This window comes from Podarcis filfolensis (genome assembly GCF_964270895.1).
Source record: "Podarcis filfolensis genome assembly, chromosome: 6".
Taxonomy (NCBI): Eukaryota; Metazoa; Chordata; class Lepidosauria; order Squamata; family Lacertidae; genus Podarcis; species Podarcis filfolensis.
In genome coordinates this window covers 30,931,928-30,957,979 of record NC_139609.1, presented here as the reverse complement: position 1 = coordinate 30,957,979, position 26,052 = coordinate 30,931,928, and the positions used below count along the sequence as shown (strand labels likewise).

Genomic DNA, 26,052 nt, shown 5'->3' with positions numbered 1-26,052 from the left:
CTAGAAGAGAGAAATTGAAAAAGTCACAATGTGAGTTCTGACAGCAGAAAATAACCTTCTTCTTTTTTTGCTAAACTCTACAGAGTTCTGCAAAAGGATAATAGTAAAAGCAATTGCCGACTTACCCACAAGGGCGAACAGGAGGGCTAGGACTATTCCCCTCATGGTGAAGGCGAATGATAGCCCTCAGCCACAGTGGGCATTTTATAGGGAGATCAGCAGCATCACATGATCCATACTGATCAAGATTTTGCTGAGCGTGCAGATGTTTATCTCTCTCAGCAAACTTTTCTTTTGGCAATCGCTGATTTTTTAAAAAAATAATAATTTTGGGGGTGTAGATTTCCTCATGTCCAGCAGTCATCTTAGGCATCACTTTGACCTGGTCATTGTAACCTAACATATGATGCAATGGTTTACCTACTGACAAATACGCATAAGTTATTTTGAACCTTGCACCTACCATTGTATAGTCAAACATCTGGTTAACCACTGTGAGAGCAGAATGCCATACTTTCCAACATTTCTCTGATGAAAATAGGGACATCCTATTGTTGTTGTTGTTGTTGTTGTTGTTGTTGTTGTTGTTATATTTATACCCCACCCATCTGACAGGGCGGCTTCCACCATATATAAAAGCAGAATAAAACATTAAAAATTAAAAATTTCCCTATAAAGGGCAACCTTCAGATGGCTCAGGGGTCAGATAACTTCATACCCTCCAACATTTATCTGATGAAAATAGGGATATCCTAAGGAAAAGCCAGACATTCTGGGATCAAATCAGAAATTGGGATGGCTTCTGTAAATCCGGGACTGTCCCTGGAAAATAGGGACACTTGGAAGGTCTGGGATGCTGGATTAGATGGGCCTTTGGCCTAATCTAGCAGGACTCTTACTCTGCTATAATAATAATGTTATTATTTATACCTCACCCATCTGGCTGGGTTTCCCCAGCCACTCTGGGCAGCTTACATCATATTAGTATGTCCCTCTCACTCCACTGCAGCCAGAGCTGGGCCAAGACATTTTGGCGCCTTAGGAGAACCCACTCTGCCAGAGAAGAAGGAGCGAGCGATGATCTACACTGAGAACAAGGGTAGGGGAAGACCAGCAGCACCTCCTCTTTGCCCAGAGGCAACATTGTGGAGGGGGCTGCTGTGGTGGCAGCAGATGTGGCCTCCAAGGAATGCACCACAGCTGAGATTGCCACTGCAGCAGCAACAGGGGGCAATACATTCCTTAGGGGATGGATCTTCTGCCCCTGAGGCAATCACCTCACCTTGCCTCATGGTAAGAGGTAGCCTCCTTATGGAGAAGGTGCAGAGCTGTTTGATGGAGCAAGATCCTTTTCTTAACATGTTGAAAGTGGAGGGACTGAGAAATACCAAAATATAAGAACTGAAAGGTGTGGCACAAATAGATGGACAAGACCATGGAGGGCTTTGAAGGAGCCTGTGAAAGATCTGGGAGATGACAAGAAACCTGTGCTGGGAGCTTCCTGGGACATCCTGTAGTCTAGACCATCTCCTGTCTGAGGCAAAGGTCAAGATGGTGCTCTATCCACTCCTTGTTCAGAAGCCGGCTGGATTAGCAGTTGATTCTTACTTGAATATCTGGAGTCTCTTCCACCACTACTGAAGACAGCAGGTTAGGTTAGGGGGAGCAGGTCAGGCACACAGCTCTGTCCTCTGTCCTCCATTGCTTCCCGCCTCATTGCACCCACCGCCTGAGGCAGCTGCTTGACTCTGCCTGATGGTAGGACTGGCCCTGATCAGCGCAACACAATAATTATTTTGGCTTACGTTCTGGACAGAGGCAAGAAGACTGAGGTGAGCTAATGGATTAACAGAGAGGAGGAGGAGGTTGCAGGAGTCAAGGGTGAGGAATGAACAGGAGATGTCAGCTTGAATGGTTGGTTTTCTTTAGAGGGGTGCTAAGGGAACAGGTGGCGGGGCATATTTTGCTATGTTTTAAGGAGAGAAGTGACAAAACTTGTTACAAGGAAATAGTGGCATTAGACATAGAGAAAGCCAAGTCAATGGTGTCATTCTCAAAAAGGATGGAGAGACGAGTGGAAGCCTTGTGCGTAAAAAGGAACGTTGTAGTTTGGGACATAATGAGTCCATACTCTCCAACATTTCTCTGATAAAAATAGAGACGTCCTAATCCATAATAATAATAATAATAATAATAATAATAATTATTATTTTATTATTTCTACCCCGCATACCTGATTTGGTTGCCTCAGCCACACTGGGCGGCTTCCAACATATATAAAAAACATAATAAAACTATACAGGACTGCATTCAGATGTCTCCTAAGTGTTGTAGTTACTTAACTGCTTGGCTCAGGGGTCACATAACTCCATACCCTCCAACATTTCTCTGAGTAAAATAGGGGCATCTTATCAGACCCTCCAACAATTCCCGGTTGAAAGTCCTAAGAAAAAGCAAGACATTTCAGGTTCAGGTCATAAACCGGGATGGCTTCTGTAAATCCAGGACTGTCACTGGAAAATAGGGACACTTGGAGGGTTTTTGAGTCTGAGGCAGGCAGTGGGCAGGCATTCAAGGACCATGTTAAATGATGGCATGGCCAGGCAACTGCCCAGACCCACAGTCCAAGAATGTCCACCACTGACCATTGGCCATCCTGGCTGGAGCTGATGGGTATTGGGAATTCATCAACATTTTAAAGGAAGATTTGTGCATTAACTTGTTGTTGTTGTTTTTCTAAATAATGTACTTTAGATCTTCTACAGCATTCCCCTCCCCCAAAAAGATCCATCAATAGTACTATTGCAAAAATATGAAGATACAGGCAAGGGAAAGGGGGTGAACAGATATTTACATGATTTTAAAATTTGATATATAAATTCATAATCTGCCTCTCTGGGTTATTTTCCTCTTCAGCAACATTGCTGCAATTTGCAGTGTGTCCTTTTATCACCGGTCACAGTGACCAAGGGATTACTTTTTTGTCTACAAAAATATTGACAGCGATGAGCAAATATTGTATCTTCCATGAATGCCAAGTTATGTAGGTTTCCAGAAGAAAGGGGTATTGGGGCAATAGCAGGTCAGTGAAAGCTTTCTCTGCCCCCCCCAAAGGCAGGTCATTCCAGGGAAGCAAAGAACCAAGACAAACCAGAGTCATTTGTCCATCCAGCTTCATTGCAGCTGAATATAATTGCTTGCGGATTATTCAGTGTTAATAGTATGGCTAAATTAAAATTCCATCCCAATATACAGGACTCCTGTTAGAAATATTCAACCTTTAAAATGAATGTTTTAACTGGTTGAAGTGGCATCAAGTGGGTTCCTTTATTAGATAGGAACATGTTGAGCAGCAATTCCTGAAGGATCATTAAGCTATTGCATGGGTGGGCAAACTAAGGCCCGGGGGCCGGATCTGGCCCAATCGCCTTCTAAATCTGGTCCGCAGACAGTCCGGGAATCAGCATGTTTTTACATGAGTAGAATGTGTCCTTTTATTTAAAATGCATCTCTGGGTTAGTTGTGGGGCATAGGAATTTGTTCCTTTTCTTTTTTTCAAAATATAGTCCAACCCCCCCACAAGGTCTGAGGGACAGTGGACCGGCCCCCTGCTGAAAAAGTTTGCTGACCCCTGAGCTACTGTTTCCAAGCACTGAAGGTGAAAGGAAGGAGTTGGTGTCTTGTGCTAAAAATTTACTTCTTGGCATTGATATTGGCTCTGAAGAGGGCCTGAAACGGATGTAAGAGTCCAGCTGGAATATTTTGATCGAAGACCATTGTTAGAATTCTATGTGGTTAAATTTCTCATTTAAATTGATATAATCTAGTACGTGGGAACAAGCATTAAAAATAGAGGTCATATATCATTTTTGCACTGTGAGACAGCTTTCACTGACTATCTCTAATTCAAGGTTGTGTAAGGAACCAGGGTCATTTCAGCATATGTGGTGGACTTTAAAAAGAAAGAAAGAAATGTTGCAGTTTTGTACTGGGGTCTTTGCAGAAATTACTAAAATGCCTGGACAGCAACTACTGAAATCTCTGGAACTGGTGGAGTTAAAGATTTTTTTCAAAACAACATGGATTGTCATTTCAAACCTCTAATGGGCTGTCTTCTTGTAGCTACCTAGCTGGTTGTTGCTCAATATTGGAATATTGGAAGGTGCCACATTAGCTAATGGTTATAAAATGGCTTGGCAAGTCGCTCTGGTGGGAGAAGTAACAAATATGTCTGGTTAAAGGAGCGAAATATAAATATACTTTTGTGACGAACTGGCACTCTTTTATTGTTTATACAAGCAAAGATGAGATACAAAGACTTTCTGGCTGGTGTGAACATTCTGTACTTGAATTTTAGTCCTTCCTGATGGGCTGTATTGACAGATTAATGGCCAGGGGTAATGGACCTGTAGCCCACATCTGCAGTCATACATCCTCTACCTCTGGACTAAAGTGTGACTAATTTACAGCGACATCCTACACGTCGATTCAGAAGCAGGCCCCATTCAGTTCATTGGGGTTTACTCCCAGGTTAACTGGATATAGGAGTGCAATCTCAGACTGTAATTCTTAGTGGGGTGGACTGTTGTTGTCAATTACATTTATATACTGCCCTTCATCCGTAGATCTCAGGGAGGTTCAAAATGTAAAATTACAATATAAAAACCACCAAATACATAATAAAAATAAGAACAAAGGGAAACCAGTAATCCCCCTGCACTCCCACAAACAGATTTGAAAGGCCATAGGAGATTAATCAGCCAAAGGCCTGGTTCAAGAGGAACATTTTTGCCTGGTGCCTAAAGGTGTATTATGAAGGCCCTACTCAGGCCTCCTTGGGGAGAACATTCCACAAGTGGGAAGCCACTGCAGAAAAGATCCATTCTCATGTTGCTACCCTCTGGATTTTTTGTGGAGGCGGCTCATGAAGAAGGGCCTCAGATGCTGAACGGGCCTCAGATGCCTGGGTAGGTTCAAATGGAGAGGCGTTATTGCGGTCCTGAGCTGTTGAAGGTTTTATAGGTCAAAACCAGCCCTTTGAATTGGGCTCTGAAACGAATTGGCTGCCAGTGCAGCTAGACCGGGATTGACATTATATGCTCTGTCTTGCTCCTGTAAGCAACCAGGCTGCTGAATTCTGCACCAGCAGTACATAACACGTTGCAGGATTCTAACCTTGAGGTGTGTGGAGCAATGGATTGGCAACTGTATCTGAAGTCCTACCAGCACTTGCTGGCTAAGTTAGATGTGATGGGGGGGTTGAGGTGTCTTCACTCACCACGTTTCCATTTACCTTTTGGGTTTATCAAGTTTGCAGATTATCTGAGAATGACCTAAACTGAAAGTTTGACTGATGTCAGTGTTGTGTTCGCAAGTTGGGGAGCTGACAGGTCAAGAGTGTCAGTTGACCAGTCAACAGATTGCCCGTTGTTTGATCACTGTCAAATATTCTCAAGCATTCCATGAAGCCAAGAATGTCACTGTGTCAAAAGCAGGCAATGTGCTTTTTTTATTTAATGTTCTGAATAAGGAGCTTCGCCGAGCACGATGATGGGTGATGTAGCTGCCTTTCCCCCACACCGGAGGGTGAGGCATGTCCACAACACTCTGCTGCCTTGTCTCTTGTGGTGCTCTTTCAAGATGTGGGTGTTATTTTGTGTTACAAGTCACACCCTCACAACTGCTATTCCAAATGTGGTCATTGGCCCAATACAATGAGTGACCTCTGCAGTAGGTATATGCCTGCATGCACACCATTAAAAAAGTATATCGGGTCTTCTCTCATGTAGAAAAAATAATTTTGTGTGAATTGGCTCCAAGTCTTACATTTTAGAAACCCTGAAAACTTGCAAAAAGAATCGCGTAGTTCTTGTTTGTTTTGCTAAAATGCATTACATAATGCAAACTGTGTAGCAGGGAGATACCGCAACGCCTTTTCACGGAAAGAATCAATTCTAAAAATTATGTTGCATACAAATAAACACAACTTTGATTCTTCAAGCATAGATTCATGAGCTGATGAAACGCTTAACACTTAGCTGTTAGAATTCAGAGGCCAGATGGAAAACCTTGGCAAGCCAGAGGGGGCTCCATCGTAACCTACCTCCGATTTGGTACAGTGCTTCCAATTGATAAATAAAACACCAGAATCCATTCATCTGTATTTTGCAGAATACACTTATTACATTTATTTTGCAGATGCATTATAAGGTTCTTTTTCTCTGAGCATTAAAAAAAAATCCCCCATCTGTAAACATAGTATCACAATTTTTTAAAAAACACCTCTGTGACAATTGGCATGTAAAATACTATGATTTTTTGGGACCTGTGAATTTAATTTCATGGCATTGACACGTTATAATGTGTGTGTGTGTGTGTGTGTGTATCCATCTATGTGCAAGCTAATACCTTGCTTTTTAATTTATGAAAAGAGGTAATCCCAAAGTCACACAATAAATATAGAGCCTGCCGTGTTAATCACTTGCAATATGCTGTACATTCAAGTTGGGGGGGGGGGAGAAGAGTTTCAATGCCAGTTACACTTGAGACGCAAGTGAATATTCCCCCATACTAGTGCTAAAAGCACTACTAGTACCTGAAGTAAAAAATACAATTTCACTATCAGAAGATTCAAACATTCCTTCCGTCCAAGAACGTCTTCTGTTCTAAGAATATAATCTGTTTCAAGACATATATTTTTAAACAGCCTTCCAAAGGGTACAGACAGGAAAGGTCCGAAGTGAGGGCTGGGATGGGGGGCGGGGGGGGGGGAATCCTTACAAAGCCACACATACAGCACAACCGCTATCAATGTCCGCTGATTGATTCCATGAAAAACAAACACCCTGTTTCGCCAAACGAAAGTTTATGGACACATCCAGTTAAGCAAAGAGAGAGAGAGAGAGAGAGAGAGAGAGAAAGAGGTCCGAGAATCTAAGGCAAGTTATCTATGTGCTCTGTGCATAAGTTTGCTGGCAGTGGCATGTGCAAGCTGTCCACATCGTCTTGCGCAACGGGACTGGCATCAGTAGTCTGCATCTTTCTCAACTGTTCCTTTCTAACCTGGCTTGGCTTTCGGTCATCGGGCGTTTTATCCGGAGGAGCGCTTGAGGTGAAGGAGAAACAGAAACAAGAAGAGAGGGTCAAGCACATTAATTTGGAGGAGGAGCCCTGGCTCATGCCATTTACGACACCTACCCCAAGCCAGGCACTGTTTACCAATTATATATGGCAATTATATATGCCAATGTACCATTGGGTTCTTCGTTTTCTACCTCCATGGTGCAAGGAATGGCCCATGCCAAGCAAAACGCAGGGCTGGTGGGATACAATCGGCTTGGTCTACGTTGTGTAGACTTGCCCTGCCCTGAACAATTCGAATGACAGCTCTATGGCCAGGTGTGCGACAAAAAACTTGAGGGACAACAAACTTGAGGGCTGCTGATGGGAGTTTCTGGCCGAAAACATGGAACACCATTGTTAAAACAGCTGCACTGACTGCCCATCTACCACCAAGCCAGGTTCAAGGTTCTTGTATTGATTTACAAGTCCCTGAACAACTTAGGTCCACTCCAAGCCAACTCAGGGAGCACTCTGAACCCTTATATCTCAGCTCACTCACTGAGACCCTATGCAGGAGCACTGCTGACCGTTCCCCAAGTTAGTGAGGTTCGTGTGACAACAAGAAGAAACCGAGTTGTGAGTGTCATTGGCCCAGTCTTGCGGAATACTCTGTCAATAGAGATTCATCAGGCACCTTCTGTGCCAACTTTTAAACGCCTGCTGAAAACTTTTTTAGTCTGCCAGGCCTCCTCTGCAGGCAATTAAGAGTATTCCTCCCCCCCCCCCATGGTTTGTCGCTGCTTGTTTTAAACTCTTTTTAAATTTTATATCTTTTTAATGTTGTAAAACCACTTTCATGTGATTTAGTGGTATTTAAATACTTTTATAAGTAAATACAGTTATACCGCAGAAGTCAAACGCCTTGCAAGTTGAACGTTTTGGCTCCCAAACGCCGCAAACCCAGAAGTGAGTGTTCCGGTTTGGAACGTCCTTTGGATCCCAAATGTCTGAAGCGGGTTCCGATTGGCTGCAGGAACTTCCTGCAGCCAATCGGAAGCCGCACCTTGGTTTCCAAAAGTTTTGGAAGTCGAATGGACTTCTGGAACGGATTCTGTTCGACTTCCAAGGTACGACTCTAATAAAAAATAAACATATGTTGGAATGCCCCAATTCATTGCAAAATTAACCCATCTCCCCGTCAGACATCTTGCAAGACCTTGTGAGACTGGAAAACTGTTAGGGAGGGGAAGTATTATATTTACTATTATATTCATACCCCACCTTTCAGAGTTCAGAGTTCAGAGTGGCAAACGTGGGTCCACCCACCTTCCCGTTTTAGCCTCACAACAACCCCCCACTTGGGCTGAGAGAAGGCAACTGCCTCAAGACCATCCAGTGAGCCTCATGGCTGAGTGAGGATTTGAACCCAGATCTCTCAGACCTTAACCCAACTGTCTAACCATTATACTTGTTGAAACCAGGAAACAGCTAAGAACAGATTACATAAGAGAAAGAACAAGGGTGCCAACTTGAATAAAATATTGTGGGGGCCCAGGGAAGCCCTGTGCTGCATAACCAATCACATGACACAGTGCACACACCCCATTTGGAAATGCCCATCAATTTTATCGGGGGGGCCCACCCCCTCAAATATTTTGTGGGGGCCAAAGCCCCCAGGGCCCCTAGGAGTTGGCTCCTATGCAAGAGAGCAATTATTACACAGAGTCAAGTGATTCTAACATCTCTTGGAACAAACATCTAATCCAAAAACTTCTGAGGTTCGTGAATATTTCTACCTCACAGCCTGTTAACTTTTTAATGCTGTAGGGAAGGGGAGGCAAAAGTGATAAACGCGGGTACCTGTTCTCAAGGATATGCAGAGCTGCCTGACAAACATCTGAGAATTTGGAGGCATTGGTCATGTGGTTCAGTTTCTTTTGGCGATACCTGAAATTTGCTAATGGATAATCCGAGTCGGTACCTGCAAAACAAATGTTGCTTCTTAGGAAACAATAATGCCAAACGCTGTCAGAGCCGGGAAGCTACTAGAGGTTTGTTGGTGCAGCGAGCAGTTCATTAGAAAGCAAAATAAAATCGTTGCAGTACACCGCATTGTCCTTTATCATGTCCTTTACTTGCGCTAAGTGTATACAACAGAAATCCAGTGAACAATATTGCACTTATCACCACAAATTTAGTCGTAGAGACTTACAGCTAAAGGTAGGCATTTCTGCTGTTAAAGGGAGAACGAGTTTGTGAAGAGTTTTTTTTTAGAAAAGTCTTACTTCCCCAGAAGGCACTTTGAGGTTTCGCGTGGTCGCATTTATTTTGGTCAGGAGTCATACTCAAGAACTGTTGCTTCAGCCAAGTCCCGCGATCCTCCTCAAATGCCTTCCTCTACACCAAGAGAAAACCCAAAATTACCACAACCAATCAACATACATCTTGGCACTATACTTAATAAATTAACTGAACGCAGGCTGTTAAAGAAGATTATAACATTGGCCTTCACCTGGAGGTCCCCTTCTGCTTTGGTTAGTGGAGGTATCAAACGCAGGTTATCTCCCACTCACACAGGACAGCATGGACCATGCAACTTCAGGCCCTGAACCTAAGCTCTCCCCACCCCACCCCCCATAAATTTCACATCATGGCCAAGTCTGCAGCAGAAAAAGCAGTTTAATAACGTACATAATGACCTGGCTAGGAGACCATGAAAGAGCCTCCTGCACAATTTGATAGCCAATTTAAGCTTAATACATCTGCACCCCAATCAGAAATGAACTTCCCTGCAAGTACCAACATTCCATTCTCTGTTTGGTGAAGGAGTTCTCTCTCCCAAGATGGAATACGTAACAGGCTCTATTAAATACTGGGTGGGCAAGTGGCTATTTACAAAGGGAGGACAACTCTGGGCTGAAAACACTGTCTATGGCAGTGGTTCTCAACCTGTGGGTCCCCAAATGTTGTTGGACTACAACTCCCATCATCCCTGACCACTGATCATGCTGGTTAGGAATGATGGGAATTGTAGTCCAACAACATCTGGGGACCCACTCAACACTGGCCTATGGGGAGATGCCTTAGTCCTGATTGTAGCATCTTGTGAAGGTGCTTATCCAAGGACCAAATTGCTGCCTGGCAGCTTTCCGAGATGACAGAGGACAGTGAGGTGGCAGCCACACTGGTGGAATGTGCTCCTATGTTCAGAGGTGTTGGGATGTGCTGTGCTTCATAGGCCAAAGCTAAGCAGGCTTTGGCCCACCTGGCAATTGCAGGGCTGGTGACCTTTTCCACCAAGGAGGTGAGATGGAAGGAAACAAAGAGATTGTCTCTTGGAATGATGTGTAATTTGTGCCAGGTTTTGCTCAGCTGCCAGAGAACATTTGGGGCAACAGAAAAGGTTCAGGACATGAGGGAGTAAGAGCAAGCTCCTTTGAAAAATGTCCTGTGAAATATGGTGTCGACTTCCAAGACGAAAGAAGGATCTGACCTAAGGACTATTCTGCTCTTATGAAAAACACACAAGTTGATCATAGTCTTCTAACTTGGAGGACGCAGAAGCTTTAACATCACGGATTTTCATAGGTTCAAAGGATTATAAGGCAAAAGGAAAGAAGAAATGAAAGATGGAGAGGATGCCTGAGAACAAGCAGCAAAGAGAGAATTTGGATCCACTCTGAGCAAGCGCAGGAAAGAGTGAGAAAGGAGCTTCTAAGAGATGCTTAATGAAAAGAAGAAGAAGAAGAAGAAGAAGAAGAAGAAGAAGAAGAAGAAGAAGAAGAAGAAGGAGGAGGAGGAGGAGGAGGAGGTGGTGGTGGTGGTGGTGGTGGAGGAGTTTGGATTTGATATCCCGCTTTATCACTACCCTAAGGAGTCTCAAAGCGGCTAACATTCTCCTTTCCCTTCCTCCCCCACAACAAACACTCTGTGAGGTGAGTGAGGCTGAGAGACTTCAGAGAAGTGTGACTGGCCCAAGGTCACCCAGCAGCTGCATGTGGAGGAGCGGAGACACGAACCTGATTCACCAGATAACGAGTCTACCGCTCTTAACCACTACACCACACTGGCTCACTGGATCTAAACTCACACAATCTCTGCTTTCTTGTAGAAAGAGGAATTAAATAATCTGCTTGCATACCTCCCACACTAAACAGAGAAGGAATGCTATCACAAAGTTTTAGAGCTTTTGCAGAGCTTCACCTAGAACTGTGGTGCTGCTGAGCACTAACTGTAAGCTTTTAAGAGCATCCGAGGTAGATCAGGTCCATGGCTCTTCTAGCTCAACATCCTCTAGGCCAACCTAGGAGAACCCACAAGCTGTAATACTTGGATTGTCGGAATTAGAACCAAAGGCTGATCAGACATCATACAGCAGGCATGTTTTAGTGGGGGGTGGAGATCTATAAATACAAATAGATAAATGCAAAGAAGCTGTAGCTATCCGCAGCTCCCCTAAACATGCCCTGCCTGCTTTTGCTTTCAAACATTTGAGTGTTCATTGTGTGGTAAACAGTGGACACAATATGAACAAGGCCTGCTACACAGATCAGCTCTAGTTCCCGGTAATTTGATTTACCTGTGAAGCACAGAAAAAGACCGATCTCCAGCCTTAGAAAGCACACAATCATTTTGAGTACCTCAAGTCCTAGCCTGATAGCAGCCTCTGTAAAACTTTTGCGCTCTCTCTCAAAGTTCTTCTTCTGTTCCCGGAATAGTTTCCACTCCTCCTTCAGCCTCTCCTTTTCTTCCAGCAAGTAACAGTCCTTTAGCAGCATATTGGTGTCATCATCACATGGAGAAGTTAGCTGCTGCTGCACATAAGTATGGGGGGGGGGAATGAGAAGTGATTATTTGGAAGCTACTACCTGGGCCAAAATAAAGTTATTTTTAGTTACCAGAAAAAGTCAAAATAAACTTGACAATTAACTTGGTGTTCCACTAGGCCCCAAAGTCAGAAAAACATGTGTTGGTGGAAAGGAGGAATCTATAAACTGAACTACTGAGCATGAGAAAAAGATTCCATTTCAGTTCAGCTGCTCTATACTTGGAACATTATGTAACCTGCAGCATGCATGAAAAGTTCTAAAACTAGTCAATTCAAAGTGCAAGGAAGCAGAGCAGCTAGAGTTTTGTTTTCCTTGCCCTCCTTCCTAAAATTAGTTCTGAGGCACACCAGGATACAAAAGCCTGCATAATCCCCTTCAGGAATTTGTGACCTTGTTCTTTTCTATTTGTGCCAGAATCTAACAATGCACAGGCAAGGCAGACTTCTTAAAATCATGTTAAAATGTGTACTTTTTAAAACTGTTTGTAGATCTGTATCATTATTATTATTTAATTACTACAGATCTAAAAGAACATGAGGAAATTGTTAAGTGGAAAGCTAAGACTGAACTACTTGATACCTCTTGCACACTTCATCTAAGACCATGTATCTGATAAGATGCTTACCTGTAAGAGCTGCTGCTGAGTTTTTACCATCTCTTTGCACTGCTGAATTTCCAACTGCAGCCTCTCGACTTCTAGCTCATGGCTCTCTCTCGAGATTGTATCTTTCTCGTTCGGTGACCCAGAATGCACATGCGATACTGCAAGTTTGAAAAGTGCCTTCTGTTAATTTCTGCCTTTTTATTAAGAAATAGTTACTGAATTTGTTCTAGAGGAGAAAAATCTACAAAGAATCGACCACAGAAGTCAATAAATTCTGGAGGTGTTGCAGCACAGATCATACTCACCAGTCCTCTGTATAATGGAAATGGAGAAAACCAACACTCAGTTGTCTGTTAAATTGCTCAGGTTCTCTGGGGCTACATGGACTCTCTTAGTCATTAGATAAATGGCCAGCATTTCTTTCAAAGCAATTATGCCAAAAGTCCAATGAAGGCATTAGCAAGGCTCCAAAAGACTTGAATGGAATCAGAATGTGATTGTTTACTTAATGTACAAAGGAAAAATAATAAAAAAGATGGGCGGTGGACATTACTGAGTTTGTTAGGGGCTGTAATATATAGAAGGAGAAAACTTGAGAGATGGAAAGCAGAAGAACCCAAAATGCCTGAAAATACAGGATAACAGAAGTGCTATTCTGAAAACTTCTATAACTGAAAGAACTGAGATAAAATGTTTGAGGACAAAGGGAGACCAAGAATTTTCCATTAAAGTCAAACCTGCTAATAATGCTTGTGTGATTATGAATTAAGTGATTTGTAAATAGACAATGGTGTAAGTTCCCCCCCCCCCCAATTCCTGAAGGGCATTTTCTGTCTTAATATATCTTAAATAAAATGATTGTATTAAATGCAACTTTCTTCTAGCTGTTCCCCTGTAGTAAGGAAAATCCAGTTTCTATTGCTTGAGATGTTCTGTAGTGAGTGATCACAGCACCACTAGAAAACTGTATTAAATAGGTATTTCCATAGCAAGTGCTCAACCAACATTACAGAAGGATTAAAGATGTCACAAGTATGATGCAGATCTCTACTTTTACCTTGGTTGTCCAGGTTTTCAACATGATTCTTCAGCATTCTCCACTGTTTCCGAATGCTGTTAGCAAGCTGTTCACGCACCGTTTCACAAGAAAGTTCCCACACATTCTCTTTATTTGCTTCTCCAGAGTCCTCCTCCATGTCTGAGAGAACCTGAAAGGTAATGCCTGGTTAAGAAGATATCCATGAAGCAGCAGTGGTTTCCAAAAGTGTATGAGCTAATTGTGGGATTGTTTGGTTCATATTATCCTACTTTTAATACTGTCGATTTAGTTTGTGTTTTAACGTAGATGGTTGACTGTAAATATTTTGCTTTTAGTGCTCCTATTTTGAGAACTTTTTTTGAGTTGAAAAACAAAGATAAATCTTCAAACAAATATACATAAGTTACGGTTACAACATTATGCTTTCCAGCATAGGCTATTCATCTACACAGCTATTTATATGCACAATGTGTACACCTCCTCTAGAAAACCACTTAAATAAAAGGATATTTCCATAGCCTTTAACCAGCATCTCCTACCAGTTAAGGCAGCTCAGAATTCTAAAATCCTGTTTTTCTGGACATGATCCACTCAGAACTGGTTGTGAAATTGCACTGGCTCAAAAAACTTTTTTTTAAAAAAAAAAACATGTTTATGTCAAATATACTGCAAATGCAGTTAAAAAGGCAGCATAGAACATTTCAGGAAAATAGTACCTTGATCATATTTTTTAAAAACACACACACACACAAAATATAATTCTTCAAAGAAGATACATGAATTCAGTCCCCAAGAATCTCCCAATTTCTCTCGTGCTTTAAGCCTGGCACCCTAAGTCACTAGTTCCAATCCTATAAACCAGGGTGTTTCTTGTGGCAAAATAAAGCAATAACTCCATCTACTGAAAGTAAAAAAGAATGACACTATGTGTTCAAATATTATAGTGTTAAATGTTATGAAGACTGTCAAGTGACGCTTTAATAACTATGGAAGCAGTGAAAGTAACTGGCAGATACAAACACACCGAGTAGATAGAATAAGGGGAGTCAAATACCAGGGCAGTTTAGCTGGAGTTAATCTGTTTTGCAAATCTAATCTAGCTCTGAAGTTTGTGTAATAATGGGAAATATTTAAAAAAATGAAATGCTGCTGGCAGGAATTTAATTTCTGGTTTAAGAGCAACAATTCCAACACGCCCAAGTTAATGAAAACACAGCCATATATATAAACTATGCTCTCCCACAAGGAACAGAAATCTGCTATTCCTGTCTTGCAGAAAATAAAACATGTGGAATTAGAGCCTGACTATGGCACATTTTGAAGTCAACAGGAGAAGTTAGGTTACTTGTGACTAATTCCCATTGACTGTATGGTTATCTTAGTTCGGAACTACTCAAGTAGCACCTGGTGGAAGATGCAAGTCTAACCATTTAAAAGATGAATCACAGAAGACAAAAGTGAAAAACAATTCATACGATCTCATGGTACAACACCTTACGGTGCCATTTTGTTTTTGCTGTGTGTGTTACAACTTACAGTTCCATTGCCATCTTCAGCCTTCTCCTTAGGTTTCTGCTTCTGTGATGGAAGGAGAGAGATTATCTCCTTCTTCATTTGCTGAAGCAGCTTTTTGAGCTCAGCATTTTCTATCAGAAGCTGTTTCTGACGCTGTTCATACTCGTTTAAGAGAGCTTTGAACATCTCCTCTTCGTTTCTGAAAGCAGAACACGCATAGTAACCAAGCATGAAAAATGCAAAAATAAAGCAAAAATAAAGCTCTTTAACATTAGACGTTGACCGGCTCACCTCGCTTCTGTTTTCCCAGTTCTCCATGCACCTCTCTTGCCATCAACTCTACCTACATAGTTTAGAACATCCATGGCTGCAAGAAGGAGAAATTAAAAACACATTTCAGACACCCTAGAAGATGACAATTGACCATACATTTTGTACTGCATTACGCTGTGTGAAGTACAGAAGCCCAAGTGAGTGAGACTGTGTCATTACACTGTCCACTTTCAGCCTTGTGCAGATGGACATTGGCAAGTTGGCACTGGTTGTCATCCTTGCTATGTCCAAACCTAAACGTACCAGAAACATCCATTGCCGTCTACCTGCCAACCCCGAGTTAGGCTTCATATCAAGTTAGGTTCTGAGAAAAGCAATATACAGTCGTACCCTGAATCCCAAACACCTTGGTACTCGGATGTTTTGGCTCCTCAACTCCGCAAACCCGGAAGTGATTGTTCCGGTTTGTGAACATTCTTTGGAATCCAAACATCTGATGGGGCTTCCGCAGCTTTCGATTGGCTGCAGGAGCTTCCTGAAGCCAATCAGAAGCTGCACTTTGGTTTCCAAACGTTTTGGAAGTCGAACGGATTTCCAAGGTACAACTGTACTGTGTTTCTTCGAACGTACCACTTTTCCTGCACTATACATCATGATGTTTGGACAATGCAACCTGAGGAACAGTCTTCCCTAAACTGCCAGGATTTACCAAAATTTAGGAGTTTCCATGCCTATCAGTTTGGAAACAAAAAAGGGAATGACTGATAAATTAAAACTAGAATGGGGAACAAAACTGACCAGCCCCACCCCTAGAAAAAGATTTAGAAGACATACTCATTTTTTTATCTTTCTTGTTCATAAGAAGTTGATGAAAGCGCTCCTTCAGTTTGTTGTATTCTCTTTCTTTTCTCTTCATATCATGATTGTACTGGGTGGCTCGACTTGCAACGATGTTCTGTAGTTTCTGTACCTACAAAATGCATATTTTTAAAGAAAAGATTACTCTTGATTTTAAATTAAAATTCCTGCCTAAGATGAAACTGCTTAGGTCAGTAATTCTGCTACTGATGCAGCCAGAAATTCCAATTATTGGTTTGGATGCAATTGCGCCACTGCTTCTGGAAAGCTCTTTGATAAGGTGGAAGCTTCCTTGAGCCAAATAAAAGGGGAGGGGTGACCCACAAATTCTCTTTTGCCTACACAACCTTCCCTACTGTTCCAAGGGGTCCTTCAAAGTAAGGTTACCAGATTATTTTCAATGAATCTGGGGACACTTCTCAACTTCAATGGATTTTGTATGGGGTCTGATTTGTAAATCCGGGGACTGTCCCCAGGAAACAGGAACGTCTGGTAACCTTACTTCAAAGCTCTTGAGCAGATTTAGAATGAAAAACTAAGATGCTAATAACCCTTGAATCACCTTCATTTCATTTCAGAGTTAATAATCGTGAAAACAACTTGACTACCTTTTGTGTGAAACTGAAGATGCAGTGCAGTTTCCTAGAAATGTGTTTATTTAACACAAAATAGGTGGGCTGCTGGGTTGAGTAAAGGTAAAAGGTAAAGGACCCCTGGACAGTTAAGTCCAGTCAAAGGCGAGTATGGGGTGTGGCGCTCATCTTGCTTTCAGGCCGAGGGAGCCGGCGTTTGTCCATAGACAGTTTTCCAGATCATGTGGCCAGCATGACTAAACCACTTCTGGCACAACGGAACACCGTGACGGAAACCAGAGCACACGGAAACACCCTTTACCTTCCCACCACAGCAGTATCTATTTATCTACTTGCACTGGCGTGCTTTCAAACTGCTAGGTTGGCAGGAGCTGGAAAAGAGCAAGGGAGCTCACCCCGTCGCGGGGATTCGAACCGCCAACCTTCTGACCAGCAAGCCCAACAGGCTCAGTGGTTTAGACCACAGCGCCACCCGCGTTGAGTATGCCAGCTGTAGCCCCTGGTGACGTCACCTTCCAACTTGCGGAAGGCAACCATTTGTACTTGTGCGGGAAGCTTTCACATTTTAGAACCCCAGAAAATCAGCAGCCAGTGCTGGTCAGTGATGATAGGAGTTGTAGTCCATCACCATCTGGAGGGCTACAGCTTCCACACCGTCAATTACACAAGCCTGCTGCAAACACAGGTTTCAACGACTCCACACCTAGTGAATTTCCTTTTAAATGATAGGCTGGCAATATTTTTTAAAAGTTCACTCTGTCTAGCAAAAATTATCAATGCCACTGCCATCAACATAGAGGCTGACTAACCTCATCTTTTTCCGTTTTTAGCAACTGGTGTAGATTCCTGTTTTTGCATTGCAACTGCCTGTCCCTTTCTTGAAGTCCAACTATTTCTCTTCTAGAGGTTTCCAGCTGCTCCTGTTTAAAAAAAAAAGAGGGGGAGCGGAGGTGACCCACAATTCAGTCTCAGAAGTTTACCTGAAACACAACTGGCTGCTGCCAAACTACTGAGATTGTAGTGTTCGGTCACAGAAACAAACACTTAGTACTAAGCGACTGGCTTCTATTAGTCTGAACCCCAGGGCATTAGCACAACAGCTTACCTTCACGGAATGCATTGAAATAAAGTTCTATGTTCTTCTGTATTTTAATGAAGTTATTCAATTTGCCTCCAACCTGCAGACCTGGAATAAGGAGGGACTAATCCTAGTTGTGACCCCGTGCATTGCACAGCACACTCTGCCTTCTGGAATTAATCCATTAACACAAGGCTAGAAGTGGTAAGGCTGAGAGCCATTTATACTGCATGCAAAGTGTGCTGTGTTAACCATGCTGTGTTAAAGAGAGAACCACCAGGATAACTACCATAGCAAATGGTTTTTTAAGAGAGAGAGAGAGAGAGAGAGAGAGAGAGAGAGAGATGACCATGCTTATATAGTGATAAAAGTGCCATGAGTGCCTGCATAAAATGGCTGGCATAGGCAGCAAAAAAATATAAATAAAATATAAATGTTCCAGTACTCCATGCCCGTGAATATTGTTGCAAAAAGGCCCTGGCCGTAGCGCTGCTCTGAATTAAATAAAGCGCAGTGCTATGAAGACCCAACCAAAAGGATATGGCAGTAAAAGGCCCCCTGATGTGAAATGCAACTTCAAGAATTTGCTCTAATCGCTATGAGTTTTTCATCTGATATACACACACAAAAATACATGCCTATTTGTGGCACACAGGGAAGCTGAATGTTGCGTCCATGACAAGGCTGAAGTGAGTTCCCTTACAAAATACTGAGGGCATTCTAAGTAAGTCAGTTGACATAAAAGCACACATTTAAAATATTCTATTTACCTGCAATAATAAATCCAAATTCTACTTTAGAAGATAAATAGAAATCAGACCAGGTGATCAGCTCAGTATCTCAGAATAATCTTCGCCTATTGTATGCTACCAAGTCCAATTCAAGGTGTTAGCATCAAAAGCAAAATGACTCGGGGCACAAATATTTGAAAGAGCCACCTCTCCCTATTTGTGCCCCTTGCGCTAAGGTTACCAGGAAAGGCCCCTCTCGCTGTTCATTTCTTAGGGAGCAATCACTGCAGAATGGCATGAGAAAGCACCTTCTCTAAGATGGCACCCTGTTTATGGAACTCCCTCCTCCTTGGAAAACAGTTTGCACCATCATTAATCTTTTGGTGCCAGTTAAACACTGAGTTGCCTGGGCTTTAAGAGGGGGTTGATCCGAGGTGGACTGGTAAATGGTTGGTTGTCCGCTTGGACTGCACTCTACGTGGGGCTACCTTTGAAGGTGACCCGGAAACTGCAATTAATCCAGAATGTGGCAGCTAGACTGGTGACTGGGACTGGCCGCCGGGACCACATAACACCAGTCCTGAGAGATCTGCATTGGCTCCCAGTACGTTTCTGAGCACGATTCAAAGTGTTGGTGCTGACCTTTAAAGCCCTAAAAGGCCTCGGTCCTGTATACCTGAACGAGCGTCTCCATCCCCACCATTTGGCCCAGACACTGAGATCCAGCGCCGAGGGCCTTCTGGCGGTTCCCTCATTGCGAGAAGTGAGGTTACAGGGAACCAGACAGAGGGCCTTCTCAGTAGTGGCGCCCACCCTGTGGAACACCCTGCCTTCAGATGTGAAGGAAATAAGAACATATCCTATCTTTAAAAGACATCTGAAGGCAGCCCTGTTCAGGGAAGTTTTTAATATTTAATGCTGTACTGTTTTTAACATTTGAATGGGAGCTGCCCAGAGTGGCTGAGGAAACTCAGCCAGATGGGCGGGGTATAAATAATAAATTTATTATTATTATTGTTGTTGTTGTTGTTGTTGTTGTTGTTGTTGTTGTTGTTGTTATTATTATTATCTGCTGTAATGCTGCATTCTGATACTGTACACAGCATTCCTTTTTACGCGTTGGTAGCGTTCCAATGAATTTTATGGCTGTAACCTGCCATGGAATCAAGAGCAAACAAGAAATCCAAACAAAATAAAACAATAAATAAAATGTTGCACCTTTAACTTAATATAGCTGTTCTGGAGGTGGTCCATATCACTACCCAGTTTTAGATGCTGGGTTTCTGTTTCTTCCTGAGCTCGTAGAGTCTTGCGCTGAAGCAGCAGCATGTCATTCACACAGTTTAAAACCGATACCACGTTTAACTCTTTGCCTCTGGAGTCTGCATAAAGCGAAGGGAAGCCCAGCGTGGTCAGCTCCTAGCGCAACAGAACAAATTCCTTTTAAACCAGTCTCTGGCAACATCCAGGTCTTTATCAAACAGAGTACTATTTCTGCCATAAGGAGCAAATGGTGGGTGGGTGGGTGGGGTGGAGTGGGGCATTCATTCCTCAAAGAGCATGCTTATATTTGCTACACAATTAAGTCAATTTACCCTGTTAAGATAGGAGAGGCTCTGTTCAACATTCTCTTCTGTGCAGAAGGCACTGAAAAAGCTGTGCGCACTTTTGGACAAAGGCAGTGGTGAGCAATGCGCTTGCTGTGCACTTAAGCTTGAGGGGGACATGTTTCTGCCTGAGGTATACCAAGTGATATTATCTGGAGAGGAAAAAGCAAAATATTACAAAAATATTACCAATCGTTTTTGTTTTACTCAAACATGTATAGCCATCATCAGAGACCATTCACTTGGTTTCAAGGCAAGTGTAATTCCTGCGTTAACAAAGATAAACAATACACTGTTGAAGAATTTGGATGACTAACCAACGGCTGCTAAACGTTGGAAACCGAGAGCTATGACATCCAGCAAGCTAATTATAAGAACAATTCCAAAAGATTTGTGGCAATATCTCTCACTGTGAAGCTTTGCATCTGATTAAATAACGAATGTGCTTTCCTTCTTTCTTATGTATAATCAATATGAGTGACCTTGTAGATACAGTATCTTATACCTCAACTTTCCTCAACAAAGCTTACTACGTTAGCCACAACACTCTGAACATGCAAGACATTACAATAAATTTACTGTTGATTGTTAGATGGAAATACGTAGCTACCCCCCCTATGTATATATCTCTCACAATTCTGCAAAAACCAACTTTCTTCAGCAAAGCCTAATAGAAGCAGTTACATAGTTATGCATTTCCATTTTAAATATTAATTTAACTATTTTGTATACAGACGGTCAGTCTCGACTATCAACTGCTAAGATCTTTTAATAATTATAATCAACCCTTCCTGCATTAAGACATCCAAAATTTAACTTATGACTTCAATAATTCACCTGGCGACAGTGCTGGCACTGTAACAGTGTTCCAATCTCCCATAGCAACTAACGCATCCAGAGAAACAGATCAACTGCTTCAGCAGAGAAGCATTATGAGCCACTGTGGGTTAAATCTTCTACGTAAGCATCTCCTAAAATAGCAAGAACGTTTTAGATTAACGTGAGTATTTAAATCAAATGAGAGGCTAAAGCAGGCACAGAAGGCATTCTATGTATGTTAGAAGCCACACTCTTTGATTTTCAGATCCATGCGCCTGGATAACTGTTCATAAATGCATCACCATGCAGAGGTTTGCGATAGTTAGGTAAACCTCAAGTTACAAATCAATACTTAATCATCCGTGTGAAAAAAAGGAAAAGTAACAGGGTTGCGTTAGACAAATTGCCTTATCATCCGTGTATGGCAAATGGGCTCTTATAGGCAATGAAACGGTTTTATACATTGGAAGTTTATCAATATGCAATCACATCAACTCTGTATTCTTCACGGATGGGGAAAAAATAGAAACATTCAGGAATCGGTGTTAATTCCTCCCAAAACAGTGTGCTGCACAAAGAGGGAAGAGACATTACTGACAATATTTCCATGATTTTCAAAACTAGGAAGAAAATCTGATTCACTTGAGTTCAGAATATCACATCAGAATTGAACAAAGTTGTTAGACGATTTACCTCTATTATTTTTTTTATGCTACCAAGCCAATTTCGCGTGGTGATTACTTCATCACTCCATGTAGCAAGAAGTATTGACGGCGTCAGGGTATAAACTTCAGAACTAGCTCCCTGAAGTGGAGAAAAACGTCAGCTTAAGCCACATTCATAGGAAAGAGCAAAACCGTCTTAAGGAAAATAACCCCGTGGTGACTTTATAATATGCTAAAAGTGAAAATGGAAATCATGAGCCAATCCTCTCACAAATAAAAGTTTATAGGGTCCAAAGTCTCCTCTACCCAGCTACCTCACCTCTGGTTGTAGCAAACTCTCTGATTTACGCATCCATGCTCAAAAGATGCATAGTGGCTACCTATATTTTATGTAAGAGAAATGCTTTCTTGACATTGACATGCCAGTAGCTATTACATTTTTAGGCTCACTTCCTCCAAAGAGATCAAATTATAGGCGAAGAGGCAACCACTGACCCATGGTGACCCAGCAAGTTTTGTGGCCATATAGTGATTTGAACCCAAACACTACACCACACTGGCTTTCAATAGCCCTAGAATGAATTTATAATTTTGGGTAGTACAAAATTCAACCCAATTTAACGGTCACCAGCGCTAGATGTTACTTAACTACATCTGTGTTGTACTGCCCATCTATGTTTCCTGTCACTCTATATAACATACAACAATTGATTGGTTTGCTTCAGTGTGGATTTTCGATTTGTGCCTTAGGATTCCCTCCCCAGGAATAAATATTTTCACAGAACAGAGTGAACACAGGTAAACACAAGGTTGAATTCAGACTATGAGAGTTGCAAATTTTAACTGTAGGTTTAAAAACAAATTCATTTTGACAGCTTTACTGCAAGCCTTTCCATGCAGAACAGCTTGATTATAAGCTCATATGGTGCTGTAAATTATTTAGACTTGATAAATAGGTTTAAAGTGAGATTTTAGAACCCCGGCTAGTTCAGAATTAAGTGACAGAAGATAAATAGGTTCCTACAGCACTACAGTGCAATCACATTACACCATCTGCCTTTTCAATACCACATGCTGTGTCATCCAAAAAGAAAAGAGGCTTGTTCCAAGTTCTTAAAAACACAACCCCCTTTCCACAGCCGCATATGTACCTCCCCTAACAGGGTTCAGATTATTTTGCAAATGTTGAGACAAAGCATCCATAAAAGAGTTGACATCACGTAACTTTATTTCAAATCTCGTTCACAGCTACTCATGGCTTCAGAGATTAACCATGGGGTAAGGATGTATGCTAAGTCATTACAGGACGGTCCTGCACACCATAACTAGAAACAGCACATGGAGAACTGTGTTCTAAGATTAGATTGCAAAGAGAGTTTATAAAAGCTTAAGCCTTTCATTTGGCAAGTAATCTCCTTAATAGACAGCTCTGTTATCCGGATGAAACAAAACCAATTTTGCAAAGGATAATTTAAGGGGCCACAGAAATGATGCAATTATACAACTCTATAACTAACCTTAAAATTTTCTAACAAGCTCTTTGTTTGTCTCTCGTATGTATTATACTAGATGTCTGGGGAAGCATTAGTACTAAGCGTAAGGTAGCAAGAGGAGGGGACAATAAACAGCTTTTCTGGAACTGATGGACAATGTCTTTGCGTTATAACAAGAATCAGCATGCAATCTCCGGAAAGATCTGGGGAAACTGGACTGCATAAAGGCTATACAACCACACTTTTTAAAAAGCCTGGTGGATAAAAATAAGTTTAGTAAGTACAACACTATCATTTCCATTTGTCCTTCTAATACTAGATGATGTTGCTATTTTTTCTTTTCACCAGAGCTAAGAAAACGCACAAGAACCACACTTCGCAGCTCAAGCACAATATGAACTGGAAAACAACCAGGTGTAATCCCTGTGACATATACCAAACTAGCAGACAACCTTGACTGTCCCAAGCAATGATTAACCAGATCCACAAACAGCTCGCATCAACTTAAGAGGGGGGCTGGACTTAAATCTCCAAAAGCTCGGGGGGGGGGGGAGGGAGGAGAGGCAGGGAATCCAGTTTGGCTACTTACAAGCAGACAAGAGATCAGAACTGGACGAGATAGACAGAGAGAAAAAAACAACGTCACCACAGGGGATTTAGGGATTAACGCTGTAGGCGGAGCCCCACCCCATCCCACCCCGTGGGCGGTGAAAGCGCACGTGGGTGCTTGAGACCCCTGTCCCCAAATTCTTAATCTCAGGGTCGTGACGGTTCTGCATTGCAAAGAGAGTCCTGCATTGCAGAACGGGGTTGGACTAGATGACTCTCGTGCTCCCTTCCAAAATCTAGAATGCAGTTGCAGCTCGAGCTAGCACCTCCCCCGCAAGGCCCGCTTCCACGTGTGCACCGCCTCCCTATGCATCTGTCTCTCCCCCCCCCCCGCGCCCTTGGTATTATTTCCTATTCTCCTTCCCTCCCTACCCCCCACCCACCTCGGGGTGGGGCGGGTGAGCTGCCGCCCCCCAAGCCCAAACCTGCTCCTGGGGCAACTCCGCCCCCCCCCACCCCCCGCTGGGCTGAGTGGCAGCTGCCCTCCCCTCACCTGCCAGGCACCTGGCGCTGCCCACCTGCTGCTGCTGCGAGAGGACAGGGGGCGGGGCAAGCTGGCGACCTCGGCTGCTTCTACCTCCTTCGCCGCCGCCGCCGCCTCCGGCACTAACCGACCTGGCCCCGCCCACGCGCGGGCTAACTGCGCGGGCCCCGCCTCCCCCTTCCCCACGCGGCGCCCCATTGGCCGGGAGGTTGCTAGGAGACCTTTCAACAAGAGGCCCTGGGAGGCTCTGCAGCTGCTGCTGAGGCCGCCGCCGCCGCCGCCGCCCACCCTGCGCGCCAGAAGCGCCTTTCTCACCTGTTGCAGCGTTCCTCTGAGAAAAGGGGCCACTTTGCATTGGGAGGCTAAGGCTATATAGAGTTTCCCAGGCTGCAGTCAGAAGAGATGAGTGTTCTGGGAGGACTAGGGAGCGTTTTGGGGGGTTTTTTTTGGGGGGGGAACACAGGATTCAAGTGATGGGGGGAGTGTATTTTTATTTTATTTTATTGAATTTATATACCGGCCTATACCGTCTCAGGGCGGTTCACAAAATAAAATCAAGATGTAAAACCACAAAACACATAATAATAATAATAAAAAAAACAAGCCAACAGCTCTCACCCCACAAAAACGGAATTTTAAAAGGGCATAGGATGTGTATGTGATGTGCTCGCAGTTTTATCATGATTAAAAGCTCTCCAGGGAGAAAGGAGAAAGGTGGTGACTGATTTCTGTAACCGAAACTCCTCCCCTCTGAGAAAATTTCTAATAATTTTTGTTTCGCTTCCCAATATAAGTACAGTGGTACCTCGGGTTAAGTACTTAATTGGTTCTGGAGGTCCGTTCTTAACCTGAAACTGTTGTTAACCTGAAGCACCACTTTAGCTAATGGGGCCTCCCGCTGCTGCCGCGCCGCCGGAACACGGTTTCTGTTCTCATCCTGAAGCAAAGTTCTTAACCTGAAGCACTATTTCTGGGTTAGCAGAGTCTGTAACCTGAAGCGTATGTAACCTGAGGTACCACTGTACAGCCGTTACCTTGAATCTTATTTTATTTATTATTATTATTATTGCATTTAATGATAAAATTGTAGAGTTGGACAGGAACCCCCAGGGTCATCTAGTCCAACCCCCTGCAATGCATGAATCTCAGCTAAAGCATCTGTGGCAGGTGGCCATCAACCGTCTTACTTAAAAACCTGGAGAGAAAAAGAGAGTCCACAACTCAGCCACCCAATTCGCTCTTTCACACATATAAGATGCTTTGCACCCGTTTTAGTTCTGGAGCATTGCGGCTGGAGCAAAATGGTGGCCAGGTTGCCGACTGTTGCCACTGTGGTTGCTTGCAGTGTAGCAAAAGCGAACATGACTAGCCTGGTGGGGCAGTTCTGTGGAATTACTGCTGTGTTACCTGGGCAGGTGGAAAAGTCAGTGCAGTGCAGGCACACTTGTCAGGACCACCAGATTTGGCTCCGGCAGTGTGTTCCTTCCATCCTGACCTTCCCCTGCGCACCTGGTCTCTTAGCATCCAGGTAAGTGGCAGCCACAGCCATGGCAGCTGCTCCTGCATGGGGGGGGGGGAGGAAGTTATGCCAGTCATGCTGTTTAACAGTGAGCCCTTCCTCCAAATAACAGTTTGGCAAAAATCCCCCAAATTTCACCGCGCATAAAAAAAAATGCAGAGAATTTCAGAAGGTTATTTTTTGCTCTGTTCTAAACTGAGATCCAGCTTCTGAAGATCAGGACCACGTCCTACTTTTGAACTGGCAACTGAGTTTAGTGTAAGGTAACCAGATT

General features: G+C 43.0%; 1 protein-coding gene across 6 annotated transcripts; it reads right to left on the bottom strand.

The window, feature by feature from the left end:
• Positions 1-6,848: 6,848 nt before the first annotated feature.
• SSX2IP (SSX family member 2 interacting protein) lies at positions 6,849-24,422 on the bottom strand. Of its 6 annotated transcripts, none has more exons than XM_083620063.1 (15): positions 24,294-24,422; positions 21,702-21,812; positions 21,027-21,160; positions 20,178-20,341; positions 19,801-20,001; positions 17,583-17,693; positions 16,157-16,292; positions 15,341-15,416; positions 15,071-15,248; positions 13,553-13,703; positions 12,517-12,653; positions 11,703-11,876; positions 9,348-9,459; positions 8,923-9,043; positions 6,849-7,105 (listed from the first exon to the last, which is right to left on the bottom strand). In XM_083620063.1, the coding sequence occupies exons 3-15, from the start codon at positions 21,067-21,069 to the stop codon at positions 6,934-6,936; spliced, it is 1,776 nt and encodes a 591-aa protein (XP_083476189.1). In that variant the 5' UTR covers positions 21,070-21,160; positions 21,702-21,812; positions 24,294-24,422; the 3' UTR covers positions 6,849-6,933. The 6 variants fall into 6 exon arrangements, with proteins under 6 accessions (XP_083476189.1, XP_083476193.1, XP_083476188.1 ...); XM_083620067.1 differs by having other exon boundaries at positions 11,703-11,873; XM_083620062.1 differs by having other exon boundaries at positions 24,269-24,409.
• Between the last annotated feature and the right edge of the window lie 1,630 nt (positions 24,423-26,052).